This window comes from Condylostylus longicornis, unplaced genomic scaffold, assembly GCF_029603195.1.
Source record: "Condylostylus longicornis isolate FDR11 unplaced genomic scaffold, ASM2960319v2 ptg000031l, whole genome shotgun sequence".
In the NCBI taxonomy this organism is placed as follows: Eukaryota; Metazoa; Arthropoda; class Insecta; order Diptera; family Dolichopodidae; genus Condylostylus; species Condylostylus longicornis.
In genome coordinates this window covers 7405124-7428705 of record NW_026578000.1, presented here as the reverse complement: position 1 = coordinate 7428705, position 23582 = coordinate 7405124, and the positions used below count along the sequence as shown (strand labels likewise).

The 23582-nt window shown below is 23.7% G+C and overlaps 1 protein-coding gene across 2 annotated transcripts in view; it reads right to left on the bottom strand.

Annotated features, from left to right (window-relative positions):
- Nucleotides 1-23582, bottom strand: part of LOC129608552 (helix-loop-helix protein 11-like) — an 82402-nt gene that overhangs the window by 38691 nt on the left and 20129 nt on the right. For both annotated transcript variants that reach the window (XM_055520135.1, XM_055520136.1), the window contains exon 2: nt 16374-16758. In XM_055520135.1, the coding sequence (XP_055376110.1) occupies nt 16374-16758 (385 nt within the window). The remainder of the gene's footprint in view (nt 1-16373; nt 16759-23582) is intronic.

Genomic DNA, 23582 nt, shown 5'->3' with positions numbered 1-23582 from the left:
CAGTCATTTGGTTACCCTTTACCCTCAATTTTTTTTTTTAAACAAAATGCAACCCCTTATTTTTTGCTCTCTCTCTTTTTCCTAACAAAGAAAAGTGTAAAGAACTTTTACAAAAAAAAAAATCATACAAAAATAAAGATGAAATTTAGAAAATTTTCTACCCTTTCCCAATAACTCAAAAAAAAAACATTTTTTTTTTTTGGAGCAAAATTGTAGAAAAGGCAAAAAAAAGTTAATTAAAAAAGAGAAGCAAAAAAACATTAAAAAATAGAACTGCTACAATTATTAAATAGAAAAATTTCTAGAGCGAGGAAGAGCAGAAGAGAGGGGGGAGAGAAACTGTTAAATTCTAACAAAATCCAATTTTTTTTTTTTTTTTTTTAGAAATTTGTCGAATATTTCAAAGTAAAATTATTGTAACAATATGCTAACAATTTTAAGAATATTTTATAACTTTTTTTTAGAAAGATAATGCAAAACTACGCAGAATCAAAAATTGCCGCCTAAAATAAAAAAAAGGCAAAAGCTAAAAAAAAAGCAGAAAGGAATTTTTCATTTAAGGATACATAAAAAAAAAAAAACTGAAGCGGCTTCTTTTTGAACATGAGATTCTTATATAAACTCCATATGCTTTGCTTTATTTTCAAATTTTCAAATAAACTAAGTATATAGGCTCATCAAATATTTTAACTATACACTTTATGTATGCATGTTTGTTAAATGCGTATATAAAGCGTTTTATGTATACATAAGCCCATATGTAGTTTGTATACACTCATTGACATTCGAATTTATTAAAAATTTATTTTTTAATTATGTAAAAAAAAAAGATTTCCCAACGTCAAAGATTCAATATGATTTGTTTTTGGAATTTTCAGATTGATTTTGATTAAAAATAGAAAAATTCGAAAATTTCAATATGATTGAGAACGTTTTTTAAAATGCATTTACAATAAATTAAAAAAAAAGGAGTTGGCATTCTATATTTACTCAATGCGTATATTATGTATCCAAATACGAAGAGATTAATATTCTTTTTTAAATAAATATTTGTGTAATTTAATGAATATTGCTATTCAGGTACAATATCTATTATTATTTAATTATAAATAAGTGCATATACATATTATGTACTTTGAAAATAATACAATTAATGTACATATGTACATAATAAAAATTAAATATGCAATTTTACAATAAAATTTACGGTTTTTTCTTTTGAAACATAACAGAATTTGCGGTTTTCTTCACTGCAATGCTCACAAAACACGAGTATGAGTAGACGTTATTAATAACATATGTATATTACGATATTATGAATATGAGAAAATCAAATATTGAAATTTTGAAATTATTTTCATAACTTACTCTCTCTTTCTCCTACAAAATCAACGGGAAGGGAACATCAAACAAATATTTTGATAAAGTGTGAGAAAATTCATTTTCAAATTGCCATTGGGAAATTTATATATACTATATATATATATGTATATACTTGAAAAGTTTAATTTTATTTTAAGAGTTTTAATATGAATTGGTACCTATTACGTTGTTTGAATAAAATAATAAGTAGGTACAATGAGAATATCTAATATAATTTTGAGGAGAGTTTAGAAAGAGTGTATGATATTGTTAAATATTCTCATTAATTTTTGGGTTTAGTTCATTGTTTGACGATTAATTGTAGTAGTTTGTATTTGAGCACAATATTAAATTTGTTTGGAAAATTTTAAAAATTCGAAAATCCAATTATAAAATAAAAATTTAATACAAAACAACAAAATACCAATATGATAAATTTTTAAAAAAGACAAAATAATTCAATAAATTTATGACGCATTTGAAAAACGAAAAAAATTCGAAATTAACATTCGAAAAAAAAATGATATTTATGTATGTATGTATGTACATATGTATATAGTATTTTTATTCATCTATACAAACGTCATAATTTACGTAATCTCTTAATTTCATCATAAAATAATATAGTAAAATAGTGCAGAAAAAAAAAAAGAAACCAAATAAATAAATTTTGCAACATTTTGTATAAAATATAGTTTTCCTTTTTTCTCACAATGTTATGTGAATGCATATGAGTTTTTTTCCTCTTCATATGCAGAATCATATGTTTTATTGCGTTTTACAGATTTCATAGGGAAAAGATTATTTTGGAAAAATAAAATGTTTGGCACATTGCATCTTCCAAGAAATTTTTTAAGATTTTTATATACGAGTATAAGTAAATAATGTATTGAACAATTAAATGAAATTTGATTACTCTTGCAATGATTAATGTAAGTAAATATAAAAAATAAAAATAATTTTATTGTTTAATTAAAATGTAGAAATAAATAAAAATAATCAATCAATTAAAAAATTTATTACAAAATATTTAATATTCATAGGAGTATGTGAGATTGTGCACTTATGAGCTCAAATGAAAACTTAGTAGTACATTGATTGTATGACACGGATGATTCAAAATCAACGGATTTGAGAATCAATTGTGTTACCCTCCCTAAATTTCTGGTGTCTTATCTAGGGTACCTTTTCGAAACCAAGGTAAATCTATAAATTATATAATTGCATATTTATAGGAATATTTTTATTACTGTTCAAACATTTTGTATGATATCAACTACATATTTTACGTTTGAACGATAATAAAAAAAAAATCTTTAATGGCCAACTAATATTATTAATTTACCAATTATTATATTATGTTCAATTTTATTAATCTTCGAAAAATCTAAGATAATTTATTCGAAAATATTTCTGAAATTCAAAGAAAAAAAAAAAACTTATCAAACCTAATTTAACTTAGTTTCAGAAAGATTATGTTATTTGTGATTACAATCTTTTTTACATAATTTTTACTTGTGATACATTAGCCTTCATTACCGCATAATGAATAAAACGTGATTTTTTTTACATAATTTCTATTGTTCGCCATTCTATACATTCTTTATTGTATTAAAAAGCATTTTGTTTTTCTGTGTTGGATTCTTTAATACAATATAAGAAGGGAGATGTGGGCATTTATCTAATAAATAACTATCATCTGTTATACATATACATATATATAAAAAAAAGAAAAATTATGTAAAAGGCAAAAAGGAATGATGTCCTTTGCAAGTCAACATTTGGTATTTTTTTTTTTGTTAGAAACAAATAACGTATAGAAAAAATGATAAATAACGACCAAACAGACAAAAAAAAATTGGATTATAGGTTTGGGTATTTGCATTCGTAAAACGAACAAAAATAACTTAACGTTTTATACTTTGCGGCTTATCATTTTAAATATCAAGTATAAATATAAAACATAAGGATACAGCAAAATATCCTTATTTAATTTTTTTTCAGATATTCATACATACACACTGTGCTACATATTTTTCTTTGTACACTTGCAAACAAATTATACGATACATACATATTAAATGAATGTATTATACATAGACTCAATACAAATATATGCACAAATATTTTTTTATACAATATGACGAAAATGACTAAAAAAGGCAACAAAAGAAAAAATCAACATGAAAATTCCAAAGAAGGACGAGAAAAAGGAGGTAGAGTGAAAAACGAAAACAAAAAAAAAGCGAAAGATTAAAAAAAGAAAAATGACAATTGCATGAGTCATAGCCGAAGTCATCATGTCTAACAATCTTGTTATGAAAAAAAATTATATTAAAAAACTATTTCAAGGAGAATAACATAATAAAAACAACAACAACAAGAAAAAATAACAAAGAGAGAAACGGACGAAAAGATCAAGAAAAATAAACTTTTTCTATTGTTATAAAAAAAAGCAGAGAGAAAAATTCTTTTTTTAAAAAAGAAAAACTGAGTTTATAAGCAAAAATTAACAAGTTCGAGTGACATTCTTAAGAGATTTTGAGAATAAAAAAAAAACAAAAGGCAAAATTCTATTTATCTTGTTCACTCTGATTTTAGAGATGAAACGAAACGAAAAAAAAAAGAAAAATGTAAATATAACCTTTTTTTTTTTTTGTAATTTTATTTTTAGTTTAACACCTTGATTGTAAATAAAAAAGACAAAAATAAAAATTTCACTTAAATATTTTTACACGTAACACAAGTAAGGTGGCAGTAATATGAGGTGGCCATGGCAGCAACAAAATCACCTTATAATGAGGTAATGAGAGAATTGACATGAGAGAAACGGTAAAAGAACAAATAAAATAATTCTGTGGCTTTCAGAAAAAAAAAAACAAATGCCTAAATTGAAAGGTAAAACTTGTTTCGAGTGAATCAATTTCAAAATTTTAGATTTGAGATTAAAAAAAAGAGTGGCATCTTTTTTACTCTTACTAGAAATTGCGAAAAAAATAGAGACTAACACTGTGGAAAGTTCTAATATATAATAATTAATTAAGCAGATGTTGCTTGTTACCATAGAATTGAAAATACTCATATTTGCAAAGCTTATTCTTTTTAAAAACATTCTAAGTATTTTATAACTATTAATTAATGAACATTCTTATACTTTGTTGTGCTGTTAACATTGTATAACCCTTTGTGTATTAGAGAAGTACTCGCTTCAAGTACCTGTAATTATCGTAATGAGAGGAAAAAATAAACTATACCTTACAAAATTAAAAGAAATTTTTTTTTTTTAGTTTTTGATTGTTATCTGAGTAATTTTATTTTTTCACCTCTTTATTTCACTTTTGATAATTTTTATGAGGGTCGAAATATAAGTACAGTAAATTCTATTAATTGAAATATTTATAAATAACAGAGATTTTTGTCCACAATAGTATTTGTAATTATAAATAACATTTTTAAAATTTGTTAAATATTTTTTTAGTTCAATCTTTCTAAATTTGGCCTTTCTAGAAATTTGTTTAATCTTCTGAAATACAATATAAATTCATCAAAATTTCAATAAAAGTTATAATCTGCCTCAAAACTTACAAACTATGAGCGTATTAATTAGCAATGTAGTCAGTGACATCTGCATGTCAGTTGCATAAGATTTCAAGAGATCGTAGCTATATATTTGAAAAAATTGAGAAAAAAAATAAGATAATTTCACAATATTTTTCAGCGTAAATTTCACCACTTTTGGTCACCACTCAAAATACCGAATTGATTTTATTTTCTGATTGTGATAAATGCAGCCGACTACAGAAAAGTTTATATTGAAAACTACTGCATCAATAATTTACAAATTCCTCTTTAAAATTTCAGAATTTAAATTCACTTTTAATAAAAATATTCGAATAGACAATGCAAAATTTTTCATATTTTATAATTTTCTATCTCTTTTTTTTTTTTAATTTTTATTTTCTTTTTAGTTTTCATAAAATTATTCAACTACTGCAGTAATAAATTATTTTTATTTCTAAAATACCCGCATAATTTGAGAAATATTTTCTTTTTAATTTTTGTTATTTTTCTGAAAAATTAAAATTAAACTAAAGTTAAATTTTTTGTATGAATAAATAAGGATTTTTATTGATTTTTCCTTTTTGTTTGTGCATTATTATTTTATATAAGTTAACAAATAAATATTACAGTTAAAAAGTACAGTTTGCTTTTTAAATAAAAAATTATGTTACGTATACTGTTTATGATCATATACTATACGAGTATAAGTATAACATAATTAATCATCGTTTAAATATTGCATTAGATATATACACATCTCAATAACATATATATGTATATATAAGAGAAAATAAATAAAATATTTTACACATGTATCAACATACAAATTATGCACGTGTTCTCTTCAATTATTCAGAATTCATTATTCATTGAACACGTTTTGAATTATGTATTTCCTTATATTTATATTTTTTATTTTTATTATACATCTACATTTATTTACATACATTTGACATTAACCCCTAATTTCCAATATTTTTCCCCTTAATAAATTCTATATAATTATAATATTATTTTTACTTTTATAGTCTACTATAATAATATTATATTTTAGAAATCAAAATTATTATCAACACCCTTAAAATATTATTCATTCTATTAGCGTTTAAGATATACCCTTATATTTTCAAATAATATAATTGTTATTATTGAATAAATCTACATATATACATACATACATATATCTGAAAAAATATATGGGTATTTTATAGTACGATAGAAAGCACATACATATACTTAATAAAGAATACATAAAATCCAATTAATATTTTGTATAATATACACTTTGTCTCTTTTTTCCTATTCTATTATACGAGTACAGTTTATTATCCCCTCTTAATTAACTGATAAATTAAATTTATAAATTTTCAAATTTTTTTTTTAAATCAGGCACCCCTTAATAAGAAAATTTCTTTGGAAAAATTTTTATCATCAAAAAATAATCATTATAAGTGTTATACAACGCCAAACTGTACAAAACAATGCAAAAAAATTGCATATATACGTATATATAAACGATCAGATATTTGTTTATTACAAATGCATACAGTTCTCCCCGGTTAAATGCACCACGCTTAATTGATTTTCCCCTTTTATTGAACGAAAAACTAAGGCAACTTTAAATCCCTATTAAAATATACATGAATAACATCGTTTAATTGAGTCCCGTTTAATTGAACAACTCGCTTAAATGAATCTCTTTTTTTGGTATTACCTTATAAAAACTGTGAAAAATTCCCCTGTTTATTGACCTGTTTATTCTATTTGTTGTTGTTAAACTAGCAATAGTAAATTTATTGAAAAATTAGATATAACGTATGAAATATTTTGTTTTCTTTGTAATATGAAATATTTATTTTTAATTTTTGTTATGTTATGTGATATAAAAATATTATGGTTTACATATTTTGAATTTGAATTCACAGTTACATTACTTAGATGGATTTAAAATGATGAAAAATTTAAGTTTTAAAATTTTGAAATAAAGAAAAATTTAAGTTTTTAAATTTTGAAATAAAAAAAAATTTGAGTTTTAGTATTTCATTAGTGTATCCCCTATTTTAAATATAGCTTTTTACCTAGGATATTTTGATAAGTATATGTAATAGGATATGCTTCCTATTGTTTTTATTAATTTTATGCAGTAGCAGGATCAAATTCGTTTTTGCGCCTGATCTTCAATAGCGAGTATTCGTTTTCATGCGTAAACGATTCAGTTAAAAAAATTCGTTTTATTGCACCAATTGTTCAATTAAACGGGATTTTTTTAATTGATTTACCCGCTTAATTGATACAAAAAGTGTGCAACTTTTCTCGGTTCAATTAACCGGGGAGAACTGTATATGTATATACTTAATAGCAAAATAATTTATGTGTCTAGCTCTAGATTTGGAATAGATAACAGAAAATGATATTAAAGAAGAAAATCCCAAGCTTATACTATTAATCACTTATCAATTAAAAGAAATACGAAGAAAAAGAAACAATCTATTGTATATAAATTTGTAAAATGATGAACAGAAATCTACCAATTTAAACTGTTCTGCATGAGGAACCAATTTTTAACATCTCTAGTTTAACTAACTAATTGTTTACTAATAATATTTTTATATCAATGAGAAAAAAATTATTACATAGAATGAGAGAAACGCGGGGAAATTTTTGAATCAAAATTCTTTGTTTCTCATTCTCACAGAAAGTGAAAATCCGATGGGGCAAGAAAATTGTAGAGTCAACATGAGGTCATGACATGATGTTATAGTTGTGCAAAATCATTTAACTTGACTGGAAAATATATTCACTTATATGTATAACATACTTTATATTTATTTATTCATACATAAATTCTTACATAAATATGTATCGTAATTTTTGTCCTGCATATTATTACACCAAAATTCTCTACTGCCACTATAATGTACTAATAATGGGGTGAACATAATTTTAAACAAAGGACTATAAAATATGAGTAAGCACATGAAATGTAAACAAAGAAAATTATACAAAAAAAAAAAAAACAAAAAAAAAATCTCCACACATTGAATATATGGTTGTTTCTTATTATGACTACTTGTTTCTCTTTCTTTTGAAAATTTACTTAACGTTTTTTTTTTTTGGGGAGATAGCAATTATACGATTGGAATGAACCCCTCATTTTAAATTCACTCACTTTAAATTCATTTATTATTTATCGCTTGGTTGACTGAATAATTTAATTTATTATTTTTTTTTATTATTTTTATTTTTTTGCAAATTGTACTCTCTATAGACTCAGTACATAAATACAAGTAATTGAAAATTAAATGAGAAGGATTCACGCAGCAACCTTAAATTAAAGGAATGAAGCAACTCAGGTCTCGTATTTTTTATAATAAAAAGAGAGAATTTGTATTTTGTAAAAGAATTTAGCAATACCTACATTATTTGCTGTTCAAATATAAAATTTTTGTTGGTGTAATGCTAGGTGTTAAGTGGTTTTAAATACGATTTGTGGGTAAGTTTTTTATAGAGAAAAAATACAAGAGAAAGAGACAAAAACAATAATAATAAGAACAAAAGTTGATAGCATGTTTTAATGAAAATTGCATTTTTTTTATTATTGCTGCAAAAAACCAAAACAATTAAAAGAGAAAATCATATGGTCTTTAATGATTTTCAGACAGCGAAAATAATCTAGACATAAAAACTTGAAAAAAAAAAAATCAGAAAAATAAATGAATGAAATCGGATTTTTTTTTGTTTTTAAATTGAAAGTGCGAGAGTATGAGAAAAATTTTTATTTAGATTTATCGATAAGCTATTCAAGTTTGTTTTTGAAGCCCCCGAAGTATTGAAGGTTTTTTTTTTTGTTTATTATCGTTTATTGTGGTTGTGTTGTTAATATTTCTGTTTTTTTTTTTTTGTGTTGTCATTTTATTAAAATCAAGGATTTGATGTCTATGTAAGATATCCAATTTATTTTTATTTTTGTTTAACTATGAATTATGGGCATAAGTGATGGCTTCTATATATAAAAAAAAATTACGTCTCTTTGTTTGCTTATGCAAGTACCGCATATGAGTTGCCCAAGGAGATTCATTAATCATACTGTTACGTCATATAAAATGAATTTTCGGTTTATTTTTTCAACATAGAATTTTGCGTTCGCTTGATAAAAAATTTTTTATATACACTTACATATGTACATACAACTTCATATTAAGATGATCATATATGTATATATGTATATGTATATAGATCTATATGCACGTATATTTATCACATTTATGTATTTATTTACGTATTAAATTATCTGAGCAGATAAATATCGAGCAATTTTATATTTACTGGAAAAATAATGCATAAGAGCTCAGTTAGACATACAATTTGTAGTGTTGCAACTGTTTGATTGCTTGTTTAAACATATATTCAATACGTTTTTATCTAAATGTATGATTGCATGAAATGCAGCAATCATACAGTTTGTAATTTTTACTCATATTGAGTAATATTCTTTGAAAATAATAGAACACAATTTAGTTCGGTAATCAAATGTTTGAATGTGTTTGATATTCAATTAAAATAGTTCTATGTTATTTGCCCTTGGTTTATAATTACTCTTAAATTATAAATATCAAAAATCAATTAAGGTATTTTTCATATTAGAACAATATTTTCATTATTATCTTTTCCACGTCTAAGTTCTATCATACAAGTTTGTCACAATTCTTATTACACGTCAATTGAAATGGAACACCTCTATTTATTAATGTCATAGTAGATAACATATTAATGAATAAATAAAAAAAAAAACCTAAAATATACCGTTAAATATTAAATATAAAAAAAAAAAAAACAAATACTTATGTATGTGGGTTTGTTATTGTTATTATTTTTTGCCGTTCTTGTAATTATAATTATTTTGTTTACGAATATTTTTTTTTGTTTTTTTTTGACAAATGAAATTGTTGACCTCTTTAATTTCTCACTATCGTAATGGGGCTAGAACTAGAGTTTATATTGTATTTTATTAATATTTTTTACTATTTTTACGTACACTATCCGCCATAAATGTTTTTTACATAATGGGCGAGTACAAATGTGTGTGCGAGTAAACTGCTTATTAGACTGAAATAAGATTTTGTTTTTATTCTTGCTGATTTTTTTTTAATTTTTACAAATATTTTTTAGCGGTTTTAGAGTATTTTTTTCGCGTGTGTATTATTTTTTTTACTACTACTACATTTTTTTTGTGATATTTTTTTTTTCAAAACAATTTTTATTTTTATTATTATTTTTTTTCGCTTTGTAGTACTAGATAATATGGATGAAATATTTTTGTTGGAAAAATTATTTAATGGGTTTGTTTTGTGTTGGATTTTATTATTGTGTTCTCGTTTTTTTTATTTTTAATTTTCATTCATTTATTCATTCATAAAAAAAAAGTTTGAAGAAAAAAAAAAAACGAAAAAAATTTGTAATTTTCTTACTAGTTTTTCAAATATAATTTTTTTTTTATTTACATAATTTTTAGAGAATCAACATAGCATGTAAAATCATTTATCATTTTAATTTTTTCGCTATTTTTTTTTTTTTTTTATTTTTTTATTTTCTAATATATGTAAAACATTTATAATTTTAATAGTTTTTGAATAAATTAAAAATGTTGTATCAATAGAGATACAATTTTGATTTTTTACGTTTGACAATGTAAAAAATGTGTATAGGATAGTAGTTATAGTGTACATATGTATAAAAGACGCCATCTTTCGGCAATTTCTTAAAATTTTTCCCATCTTAGCTGTTCTCGAATATTGTTTACTTTACAATTATAAAAGTAAAACCATTAACTTCAAAACAGAAAAAGTATAACGAAAATTATAATTATATAACCACCAACGACAGCATTGAATTGAAAATTTGACATAGATATTAGGTCTGTCTGGGATAAGAAAGTTTTTAAAAAGTGTCTGGGATAATACTTTTTTTAAAAAAAAAATGAGAGAAAATGATGACATTTTGATTTTTTCAATGTTTAAAAATTTTTCAAGTTTTGTGTAAAATAAATCTAATGTTTTAAAAACTTTTAAAATCTTGTAGCTGTCGAAATATATCTTTTTCTTGGTTATGTCAAAAGGTTTTATTTTCGAAAAAAAAAAAATTTCATTAACAAGAACTTTTTTTCATATTTTTCAATAACCTAAATGGGTCCACAAATGCTTTTTTCCAAGTCTCACAATTTTATAATCCAAAATCAAAATTTTCGGTTTTTGGTTATAACCAAAAAATATTTGTTTATGTTTGATAAATACGAGTACTTTTAAATTAGACGATTAGCGCATATTTATAAATTTTTTAAAAGTTTTTTTCAAGTTTTCCATCTCGTTTATGATTTTTTGTAATGAGAATTTTTTTTCTTTTTGTGAGAAATTTCATTATTGTTTCTCTTTTTTCAAGTTTTATTCCAAACAGACCTATTATGTTTAAAATTTGGGAAAAAATTATTAATTTTAAAGATTTCGCCAATCAAAAGAAATTCAGAATTGATACAAGACATATTTCGTGAGAGAGATATTACTTTTCTCATAATTCACAATCATTTACGTTGTAATTTTTGAACTTGTGACTAGAATTGCGAGTTTATGTTAAAATATTTTAAATTTTTTGATACACAATTTATTTTAAGAGAGTGATCAGACTAAAAACAGATATTATTAGGTGTTCGATATGAAAAGAGAATATTAATAATCTATAAAAAAATTTTCATTTAAAAAAGATTAAAAACAAAAAAAAAATCTCTCTTTTTCTCTCGCTCTCTCTCGTACGACATTTTTGTTTTTTACTAATAATATAAATTTAAATTATATACATACATATATAAAATTACTACACTATTTCCGTTTTCAATTTTTTCTTTTTTTATTTTCTTCAACTATATACGATATTATTACGAACATACCTACATAATAATATGTATGTACTCGTATGTATGTATATACATTTTCACGCGCTCACAAAATATAATCGAATTAATTGATATGAAAAATTAGTTTTGTAGCGGAAATATTATTTATAAAAATGTTTTGAATATTTTTATAATTTTAAAAGTTATACAAGTGTTTTTTTTATATAATAAATACCAGTATAACAGATAATTGATTTATTCATTTTATTAAATAAATCGCTATATTTAATCATCATCCATAGTAGAAACCTTAGGTGAATAATAATTTTACTGCGGTTGAAATTGATTGAAAGATTTTTGCAAAACAAAAAAAAAAAACTGGAATGGCATGGCTGCTGGATTGTTTATTAAACGGTAATCGATTTCTTGGATGAATAAATTTGGTATACATAACTATAATTTTAAATTTATTGTGAATTTAAATCAATTTATATATTTAAGTAATTTATATTTTTTCTAATTTTGGATTTAATAATCGTCTGGAGAATTAAATGAAATATTTAAAAGAAACAAAAAAAAAGACAAGATAAAATATCGTAAAAGAATAGGATACTAGTAGATTTCTAAAAGTAATTTGTTACTCACCCACTGTACGTAACTTTAATAATTGGATGACTTGAATAAATCAAAGAATTGCGTGAAATAAACAAATTTGTAAGGCATATTTAGAGCAAAATCCTTATATAAAATTACCATACAAATCTCATTACATGAATGATTACAAATTAACATTAATATACGATATAGGTCTGTATAAAATTGTTAAAATTAGAAGGATAAAAAAATTATTTTAATTTATTCATTTAAAATTGAATTTTGGGGTGATTTCAGCTTTTAAAAATTTCCAATTTAATAAAAATAATAAATTGTTTAAAAATTCAAATTTTCATTTAAATAAATTTTTTCAAAATTCAATTTTATTTATGAGATCATATTTTAAAATCGCATTTTCGGTTAAATAAATCAAACATTATTTTTTTCTTAACAGGTACCGAAGCCAAACTTTCAGCTGTAGTGTGATGAGATTCTAAAATTATTAATAATATTGATTAAAATTCTTGTTCTCTATCTTAATTTCCTGCATCTATTTTGTATACATAGTAAAGTGTTTCTCTCTGTATCTACGAAAATGATAGTGGTTCAATACAGTTGCCGTAGTAGTACGCGAGTTGCCATAACACAATTTACGATATACAAAACCCTATTTCAAATTTGGAGAAAAATTCCCTAAATTTACATTGCAAGTATTTCACTCTCAAAGTATGATATATAGTGTGTATAATATTTAAAAAAGTATAATCTTTTATATTATGTATAATAAAAATAATAATCTTAAGTGATATGACCTGACAAAATATGTAAATATAATGCCATGTCTTCATTTACATACAAGTAAACCACTTGAAATTTTCTTTATGGTCATATACATTATATTGTTGCTAAGCATTGAGATATTTAAAATTATAAGTACTATGTGTACATAAACGCATATACACATTAAATGAGTACATCAGAAATTAATCTAAAAAAAAATACTCTGTATACTTTTTAAAATAATGAACATTAAGATAGATTTAGATGATATATATACATAGGTGCCATTATTGGACTTAATTTGACAATCATTTTATACAAATTAAATAGAATGACAAAATATATGCGTTAAATTACAAAACCCCACATATTATGTACCTTAATGTTAACTTAGTAAAACTGTATAATATTCCACTTGTTTTCAATAAACCACTCATAAATTATCAAGTTAAAAAATAAAAAAAAATGGTTCATGTCTAGTGTAGAAGAAAAGTGAATATGTATATAAAGTATAGAAATGTAAGCGAATTTTAACATGATTAAAATTCATGTATATATGGCCCTATATATGCAGAAATATGAAATAATATACATTAAATATGCAGCTCTAATTACATAATACTGCAAAAATGAGCTAAAAGCAGAAAATTATGTAGCAACAATTGTGATAAGTAAAATGTTGTCAGTAATATTTGAGTTCCGTCTACTTTAGGATACAAAACGGAAATGTTCAATTAAAAAACTTTCGGTAATTAATTGGCCTTGAATTGTAAGCTGAAATGAGTTCAATGCCGTTCTCAATTAATTTGATATTGTCCTAGATAACAGAATTCTAAAATTTCCTTTGTCAAAAAAAGGGAAATTTCTAAATTTTTTTCTCTTTTAAAATTTCAAAATCAATGAGAAATTTATTGATTATCGTCTATCGAATCAAATTAATCTCAACTTTTCAAGTATGAAAAAACAAGTTTCAAAGAGTATAACAGTTTTAACGAAAAAAAATTTATGAGCATGACATTAGTATAACAGTAAAAATTACGGTACATTCACAATACTTCGAAATTTTTTTCTATTATTGTATTATTAACGGTGAGTAAGATTTATTACACTTCATATTTTCAAACTAAGTTCTATAATTTTACTCTATCATTATTTATATAATAGAATTATATTATAAAACTATGGAGAGCAATATGTACATATATATTTACATACATTCATAAATGCGTGTATGCATATTAAATTGTATGACATAACGTTTAGATGGTGGTAGGTCAGGCACGCATCATTCTTTCGCTGTCCTCTCGTTATTTTATTTTTCTTCCTCTTTTTTTTTTTTTTTTTGTTTTCTACACTTTGCCAGCGAGTATATTTAAATTAATGTTAAAATATTTATATGCATTTAGTAGCAACCATTCAACACCTCAATAATAATAATAAAATTGCATATAATTATAAATATAAATACAACGACTACTTTGTCCTATATGCAAATGTAAATGTTTAACAAAACAAAAAACTGGTGACAATATTAAAATTTAATGAAACTATAATATAATAAAAATATAGGGTAAAATAAAAGTATTGTACATGTAATATCGTATGTAAGTGTATTTAAACGAAATACATACAGAAATTTATAGTACATTTGTTCGTCTGTATGTACAATCAAGAGAATTAAAATTTTCTTGTACTCTATAATGCACAAGAATGTAAATTGCATTCTTAATACGAGATGAGCTCATCGTTAGTATAGAATTAAACGAAAATGTATGTCGGTATATATGGTAAAAATATTTTTAAAATTCAAATTAAATTTATTAAAGCAAATGTTCGGATGTATAAAAGGAAAATAATAAAAATAAAGAAAAAAACATGGTGCATTCCAACCATACTTATAGTGGGGGCAAGCAGGTCAGACTCTCGTAAATGTGACAAAAATTTATACAGAAATGAAAAAAAGAAAGAGAAAAACTGAACAAGAATGTTTCCCAATATGTTGATCGAAACTTTTTTAATAAAAATAGGAAATCACGTCATAGGAAATAACGTCACGTTTCTAAAATAAATTATCATTTATTTTTGGTAAAATCATATGGGAAATGATTCATAATGATTAATCATTTCTCACAATTGTTAAAAAGAGAGAAAAAATACAACAATATTAAAATTTTTATATGAAAAGTTTTTGAATATGTAAAGTGAATTTTATTGCAATATTTTTCATAATACCAAAAATCATGTTTGATCTCCCGTCTCCGAACGGGTTACGAACTTAAATAAATATTAAGGACGACAAATCTTTATGACCGTGGTAGTGATTTCGGGGTAAATTAAGTTTAAGTAAATTATCTTTGACAGTCATTTGTGGTGAATATTTTCAATGATTTAAACAAAAACTGAAAGTCTGTTGGATTGAAATTAATATTTCTATTTAACTATTATATTTTTTAATTGAATTTTGATCTATAGAAAATGGTGAATTTAAATATTGAAAGTATTAAATTCACATTGTTTTTGGTGATGATCGCCATTCTGGAATACTCATATCGACAGGGAAATCGAAAGACCAGCGATAGCCTTGTGTACGTGTAAGAGTTTTTTTGGCAAAACTTCGTCACTTATACGTCTGTGGTGTGGTGCCGCAAGGTGGAACATATGGCTGTGTGTATGGAGTAATGCGGACGGCTCTAATGAGTACTCTGGAGACATTAGTTGGACTGCCGCAGTTGTACCTGAAATAGTAGAACGGTATTGGTTCCGCTCCAATAGACTCAGGTCAAATCCAAGTTGTTTGAAGCTGTGTTCAGTGTGATTGAGCTGGTACCCACATAATACTTTTTAAACTCAATAAACAGTACTATAAAAAGTTCAATATTCGAAATGTTTATAAACATTGTATAAATTTAAATTTCGTTTTTACAACACAATATTCTCAATATGCTTCTTCTTTCCTTATCCGTCGTCGAATTTATTTTTATATCCGGTAAATATTATAAAAGAATTAAACATATGTACATATTATACGTTATATGTAAAAACAAGAATAAAACTTTTACTTTTGAAGTAAGCATCCAAAATAAAAATATTAGAGTGTTCTATGTATGTATGTATGTCCAGGCATGTGTTAATGTTATTAATTAATATTAAGTATATTATATAAAAAAAAAAAATTTTTTATAATTAATCTTACCTTGCTTAGTTTTTCACCTTCATGATGTGGTAATAGGGAACGTAAACTTTGAAAACCAGCATTAATACTTTGCATACGTCTACGTTCATTGCTATTAGCAATTTCACGACGTAAACGTTTCTCATTTTCCATCATAACTTTTGATGTTTGTATTGGAGTTGATTGTTGATTTTGATTTTTTGTTACTGTTATTGTTGAACCAGTTACATTTTGCTGATTTTGTAATTGTTGTATTGTAACTGTACGTAAGCCACGTGGTGATGATGTTGTTATTTGTTGTGGTTGATGTGATGTTGTTGTTGTACCACCTGAATGCTTTTGTGTGGATATCGTTTCGGTATAAACCGTTTGATAACCCTCACCCCCAGAATCATCTAACGCCAGGCTAAAAATAAAAAAAAAAGGAAAAATTAAAAAATTTAAAAAATAAGAAATGAAAAAAAAGAATAATTTTAAAAGTTTTTGACAAAAATTCAAATGCGGCATTAATTCAAAAAAAAAAAAAAAAAATTTCTTGAATTGAAATCGTTTTATTTTTTAATTTGCAAAATTTATTCATTCAGATAATACGGCATCTACCACAATCAATGATATTCTTGATATTCTACGCAATCAATGATATTGCGTAGGTACGCATATTTATGAAATATTTATTTATTTTCCAACATTCATTCAAAAAATGCCCCATTCAAACATTACGCATAGTAAATATGTATATATTATGTACGTATAACAACAAATGTAGTAAAAACGCTATAAATTAACGCATATAGGAAAAAGCTAGAAAAATGTTTTTGTATTATATTCTGAATGAAAATATGAAAAATTTGTCCATGCATAAAATATATGTGCGTGTTTTCGCTACGTAAGTTTTAAAATTTTTATAAAATATAAATAAAAAATGCACATGAATTCTTTGGCGGGCATTATATTTTTGTGAATAAGTGATGAAACAAATAGTAAGAAATGTTCCATACATGTGTATGTGCAATGTACGTGAATATACCAATAAATAAGCCGATATTTATTTAAAATTAAGGAAATTTAAGCTTACGTACGTTCCCTTGCGGAGCAAATGCGACTTATTTTGTTTATCTATTTAACGAACAACTGGTATTATCAAGTTTTTGAGTCTTACAGCTTAAATGTTTTCACTTACAAAATTTAAATGCCAAATCTATATTAATTAATCTTTTTCGGCCAAAATTAAAAGCTAAAACAAAAAAGTACAGTCTAACTATTATAAAAAAATATCGATATTAATTTTTATTTGGTATCATAGCAGCGTAAAAAATTACCCTCAAAATAAAAAATAAAATGTTGAGAAAAAAAAAAACTTTTTACGTCCCGCTAATAATTCAAAAAATTTATAAATTAATACTTTTAAAGTAATTTTCTCTTTTTTTTTCTAAACTAATCAACAACAAACAAAACAAATTCTGGTAAATAATTTAAGGTAACCAAAGACCATATAAAGAAAAAGCACAAAAAAAATCCAAAAAATATTCATTACAGTTCATTTTTCAAATTTAATTCAAACAAATTCTATCTACGCCTCTTTGTCTCATTTAATCGATTTAACAGTTTAAAAGCAGTTAACCAATAAAAAAAATCGTATAAAAGTTATATAACAAATGTGCCGTGTATTAAAAACCAAAACTAACAAAATAAAATCTAAAAATAGACGCATTAGAAAAAAAAAATATTCACTTGCAGTTCGTCGGAAAAAAAAAATAAAAACAAATAAATTATTCAAAACCCAGTGCTCATTTATAATTTTATTTCCACTGATAGCTTAAATTATACGAAAATCTAGAATTTCGAAAGCAAAATTCAGAATGTCAGAATTATTAAAACAAAATTTAGATTGTTGTTGATTTAAAAGTTTAGCTAATTTAATTTTTTAAAAAAATTCCAATGTTAACAATATTACACGTGTTACGATATGACAACTAGAAATTTTTGAAAATTAAATTATTTATGACTACTTAACGAAAAAAATTTATTTCGGAGTCCAAACATGAATCAACCCACTCGTATTGCATTTTAAATTTCCCCTACTAATATACAAAATGCTCTAATACAACCAACATCATTGCCATTAGAATTTTAAGTTCAAAATCCATATAATGCAATAATTTTATGAGTTACCTAAAAACAAAATAAAATTTTTTAACTTAGAAATGCGAAGGTAAATCTAAAAAAAACACATATGTATTTGTCATGATAATGAAATTATGGGTCTGCTTCCCTTCTTTGAATATTGTTTGATATTTTCAGTAACTAAGAAACAATAATTATTTATGTGGTTAAAACACCAATGATCAAAAATTAGAAAAAACAATGGCGCTGCTAATGTTATACAAAAATGTTATACCTTTTTGTTTGTCTTTTTCGTCAAAATTTTTTGATTTTTTGACAGACAGACATAGAGAAGAGAAGATATTTTTGGAATTAAGAAAACATAAAAAAAAAGAAAAATAAATGTTGTTAATTTTTTATGTTAATCATTTTGTTTCTAGGTTTCATATTTTATGTTGTTTTTTTTTTTTTACTATTTTTATGATGACTTATGACTGACTATTAAATCACACGAAAATCATGTTATAAATAAATAGCGTAAATAGTAGAAACAGAAAAAAATTACAAATTAAAAACAAAAAAAAATATATTTGTTATTTAACAGCGTTTCTTATTTCTTTTAATTTGATAGTACGTAAACGGTTGAACTCTGATACAAGGTTTACACTGTTGTTCATTAATTTGTAAGATTAATTTGATTTGAACAAAATTGGATAAAAGTTTAACAGACTTATGTATAAACGGACGGTGAATTGTCGTTGAAAAAAAAATTTAAACTCATTTTTGGTTCTGTATAGTTGTATTTAAGTTAAATTCAAAAGTTGTGTCCAAATTCAAAATCAAAATTTTTTTAAATAACAAACTTATGTTTGAATATAAATTATTATAGGAACCTCAAACTTGTTTGAATACAAGTTTTATACGAGCGTTAAGTATGTTTCTATACAATTTTTATACGTCAGATTTGTTTTCATACAAGTTGTATACGAACTTCCAACTTGCTTGCATACAAGTTTTATACGACTGTCAAATTTGTTTTCATACAAGTTGCATACGAACGTCAAACTTATTTTTATATAAAATGTACATTTATAAATTTAATTCAACTTAAATAAGTAAAGCAGGGAATACGATTTAAAAATTTAATCTATAATTGCAAAGCAATAGTTGGGAAACTCTGTTCATGTCAATTCTAAAGTCCGATTCATTTGAATTGAGTGTAAAGAAAAAAAAACAAATCGAAAAATATCAAATCGTAAAAGAGACTTAGTTACGCTATTGTTTTTATTTTTTAATTTTTTTTTTCTCTACTTCTTATTCTCTACTACTCTGGCAATACCTGAATACTCATAAGAGATCGTATGTATGCATGCATGTAAAATAGAAAAAAAAAATACATTTTTTATATTTCTGTACATATACAGAGTTATACATAGGTAAGCATGTATGTTTGTACTTCCAAAAATATTGAAAAAAAAAATAACATTCCCAGGTTTTCTAAACTCTTTTGTTTATTTTTTTTTGGTTTTTGTTATTGCCTTACTTAAATTTTTTTTTTATTAAATTGTACAATGGTGTTTTGAATTATTTTCTTATATTGTATATTCTACTATATCTATTTTTAAACTGTAAAATTATGCTAAACTTATGAACCCTCCAGGTGTGTTATTGAACTCTCTGTTGTATGTTTTTTTTTTTTAAGTTAAGATCAGGTGTTTTTCATCTAATACGAATTTTCATTATTATTGTTATTATAAATTTTTTTTTTTGATATTGTCAGTTGTCACTCTATTTTTGTCTCTTTCTATTTATTATATTTTTCTCTTTCTTTCAACTTAATTTTGCCATTGTTATATTATTACTTTATAAATTCCCTTTTCACTTCTCTTCTTTTCTTGTTTAACATTTATTGTGAATTTTAAAGGTTAATTTTTTTTTTATTTTATATAATATGCACAAGAGTACCATATAAGAACTGTGTGCAATGGAAACACGTATATACGTCTACATATGTACATATATAATAATTTCACTGTTGGAGGTCATTATAAAGAGGCATTGCCTTTGATATTCCAAAAAAAAAAATTTATTTTATATCTTTTTCCATTATTTGGAAAATTATAATCGTACAACATAAATTTACATAAAACATTATTTTAGAGTCGGTAAAAAAAAAATTTAGTGTTTTTTTTTTTATTGTAATTAAAGTTTAAAAAAATGATTTTCAATTTCTCATATTTTCCAACACTAAATTAGAAAAAGATGAATTGTTATTGTTAAAATTATTGTTGTTGTTCTTTTTTTTAACTAAATAACTTTAAATATTTATTCAATTACAAAAAAATATTAATTTTTTTCCCATATTGATCTTCAACAGAAAGTTAACATTGATTATTTGATTTATTGTTAAGAATGTCATTTGAAAAAATATTGGAAAAAAAAAATTAATTACACTTATAAAAAATAATTAAGATTTATTTGAATTCATAAAAAATCAAGCTTGGTGTTTACAAGGTGTGTCAGAGAATGAATGTACTAAAAACAATCAAATAAATTTAATAATAACAATAATACAAAAAAAAATGAGTAAATAAATCAATAAAAAATATTTTTTCAATTGAAATTAACTATTTTGATATCTTTCGACAGGGTTACCACCTGCCAATTACTTTTGATTTCGATAAAAAATAAAAAAAAAAGTTAATGCATGTTAGACGTTTTTTGTAAAAATACTTGTTATATACGATTTCTAAAAGTAGATTTTGGATAACGTAGAAAACGTAATCAATGAGAAAAGTTAAATCAGAAATTAAAGATTATTTTAAAAATATTGTAATTGACATTTATTTTTTCTTTTTAGCAAATAATATTTGACACTTTTGCTTACACTTTTTCTTTAAAGGTAGTTTTCGAATAAAAACTATGTGTCAAATTCATGTACATTTTGAGATAAGTAATAACAAAAAAATCATGATATTTTTGAAATTTTGACAAGCTCGGGAACTAAAATTTTTTTATGATAGAGTAGTATTATAAAAATTAGAAAAAAATTAGGAATATATGCATTATAAATTGTAAACAATCTTTTTTTCCAAAAAATGATGAATATATCATTAAAAGTAAATTTAAAATTTTTGCATTACGTAATATACATGTCAATAATCTATAAGTGCTAGTTTTCAAATTTCCTTGTTCGAATTTAATGTAATATTAGGTACACACCCATATATAAAATTTAAATAAGCATATGTGCCAGAAATGCGTGCAAAAACTAAGTGTTAACAACGATTTATTAAAAAAAAAAGAGAATTGTTTTTTATTTCCTGTGCTTTGTTTTTGCAAAATTCCATAATTAAATATGTTCCTATCGAGCCGAGAAAATGAAAACAAATAACAGAGATCACACATAGATTTACATAATATACGTATGTAAATAAAATAAATCATCAACCATTGAGCAATAATTAAATAATTTTTAAATATTATAAACAACTTATGTACCTACATACGAACATAATGTATGAATTCGTTTATTTAATATACATACTTATATACATATATATATATGTACGTACATATGGACCAAATATATGCGAGATAATATTGTATGTATAATGAGGAAAAGAAAATTATATATTGCAACTAAAAATAAAAAAGTCAGATAAAAAATAAAACTAAAAACATATGAGACTCATGTGATCTTTAAAAATAATTATACGACAAACACAAATAATAATAATAATAAAAAAATAAAATAAACATCATACTCAGTAAAAATAGCCATATCCGCCGAAAATAACAAGAAAAACAAAAATTGTCCTCAAAATATAAAATTTAATTAAGTGTATTTTCTTCAAAAAACTACCTTAATAATTAAAAAAAATAAAATAAATTTTTAAAGAAATTTAAGATATTGGCATGGTCTATCGTCTCACAAGTCATCAAACATCAAATTTAAACTCTTGCATTTCCTTAACATACAATTGGTTGATGCACTAAAAATAATATTGCGTATTTAAAATGAAAACAACTTAAGATTTATGAAATCACATTTCATATTGGCGACTAGAATAACAAGGTATGTAAGTATATAATATCTAAATTTCTATAAATATAAATAAAAATGTGTAAACAGTAGTATGACAAGTAAACAAGCGACCGTATAATCAGCAGCCAAATAATTTAGCTCTTCTATATATACACCTACCATAAAATTAATTTTCTCCTCTCATTATTATACATATAAATATATATGTATATATATCGCAAGTATGTATGAATATTATTAACATAAAGAAACTTTTCTATTTCATACAATACATTTATGTATAAAGAAGTGTATGTAGATATATATATGGAATATATATACAAATAAACATGATATTAATTTTGTTTCTAAAAATACACCAGACGATGATAAAAATAGATAAAAAAAAGTATATATACATACATATATAAAATGAAATCTAATCGAACAGCTGAAAATGGCAAGCTTTTTCGGTTAAAATATTTTTGTTATAACAATATGTATATATATATTTGTGTACATGTATATATATTCTGTATAAACATACGTGTTTATGACTCTTACACATATAATTTTTAAGAATTAAATTTACAGAAATTACAAATGGATAACTGTATATTGTATTGTGAGTCATATCACCTTATTCATATATACATATATACAAAATACATATTATTATAAATACATACGTACATATTTATGTACAACTTTTGCTAAAAAGTTAAAGTCACAGTATAAATTCTCCTGCAACTATGTAAATATCAAAGGTTAAATAAAACAAGTTAGTGAGAGAATGAAAAACTCAAATAAAGCACTAGCTCAGTTCACGAGCGCACAAACATTTTTCTACTGTCAAAAAATAACATGGCACAGGTATACAGATTTGAAATAAAAATGAATTTAAAAGGAATGTCAAAGCGTAAGAAAATTACAAATACAATTTATTGCGTATAGTCAGAAATGATTCTTTTTTAGGCTGAAGTCTAACTACACTAAAATTTCGATTGTTACGAGTAGATATACGAAATCCTACAAAAAAATTGTATTTACCAATAACCACAAAAGAAAATTTATCTTTGATTACATTGCCTATGTAACAG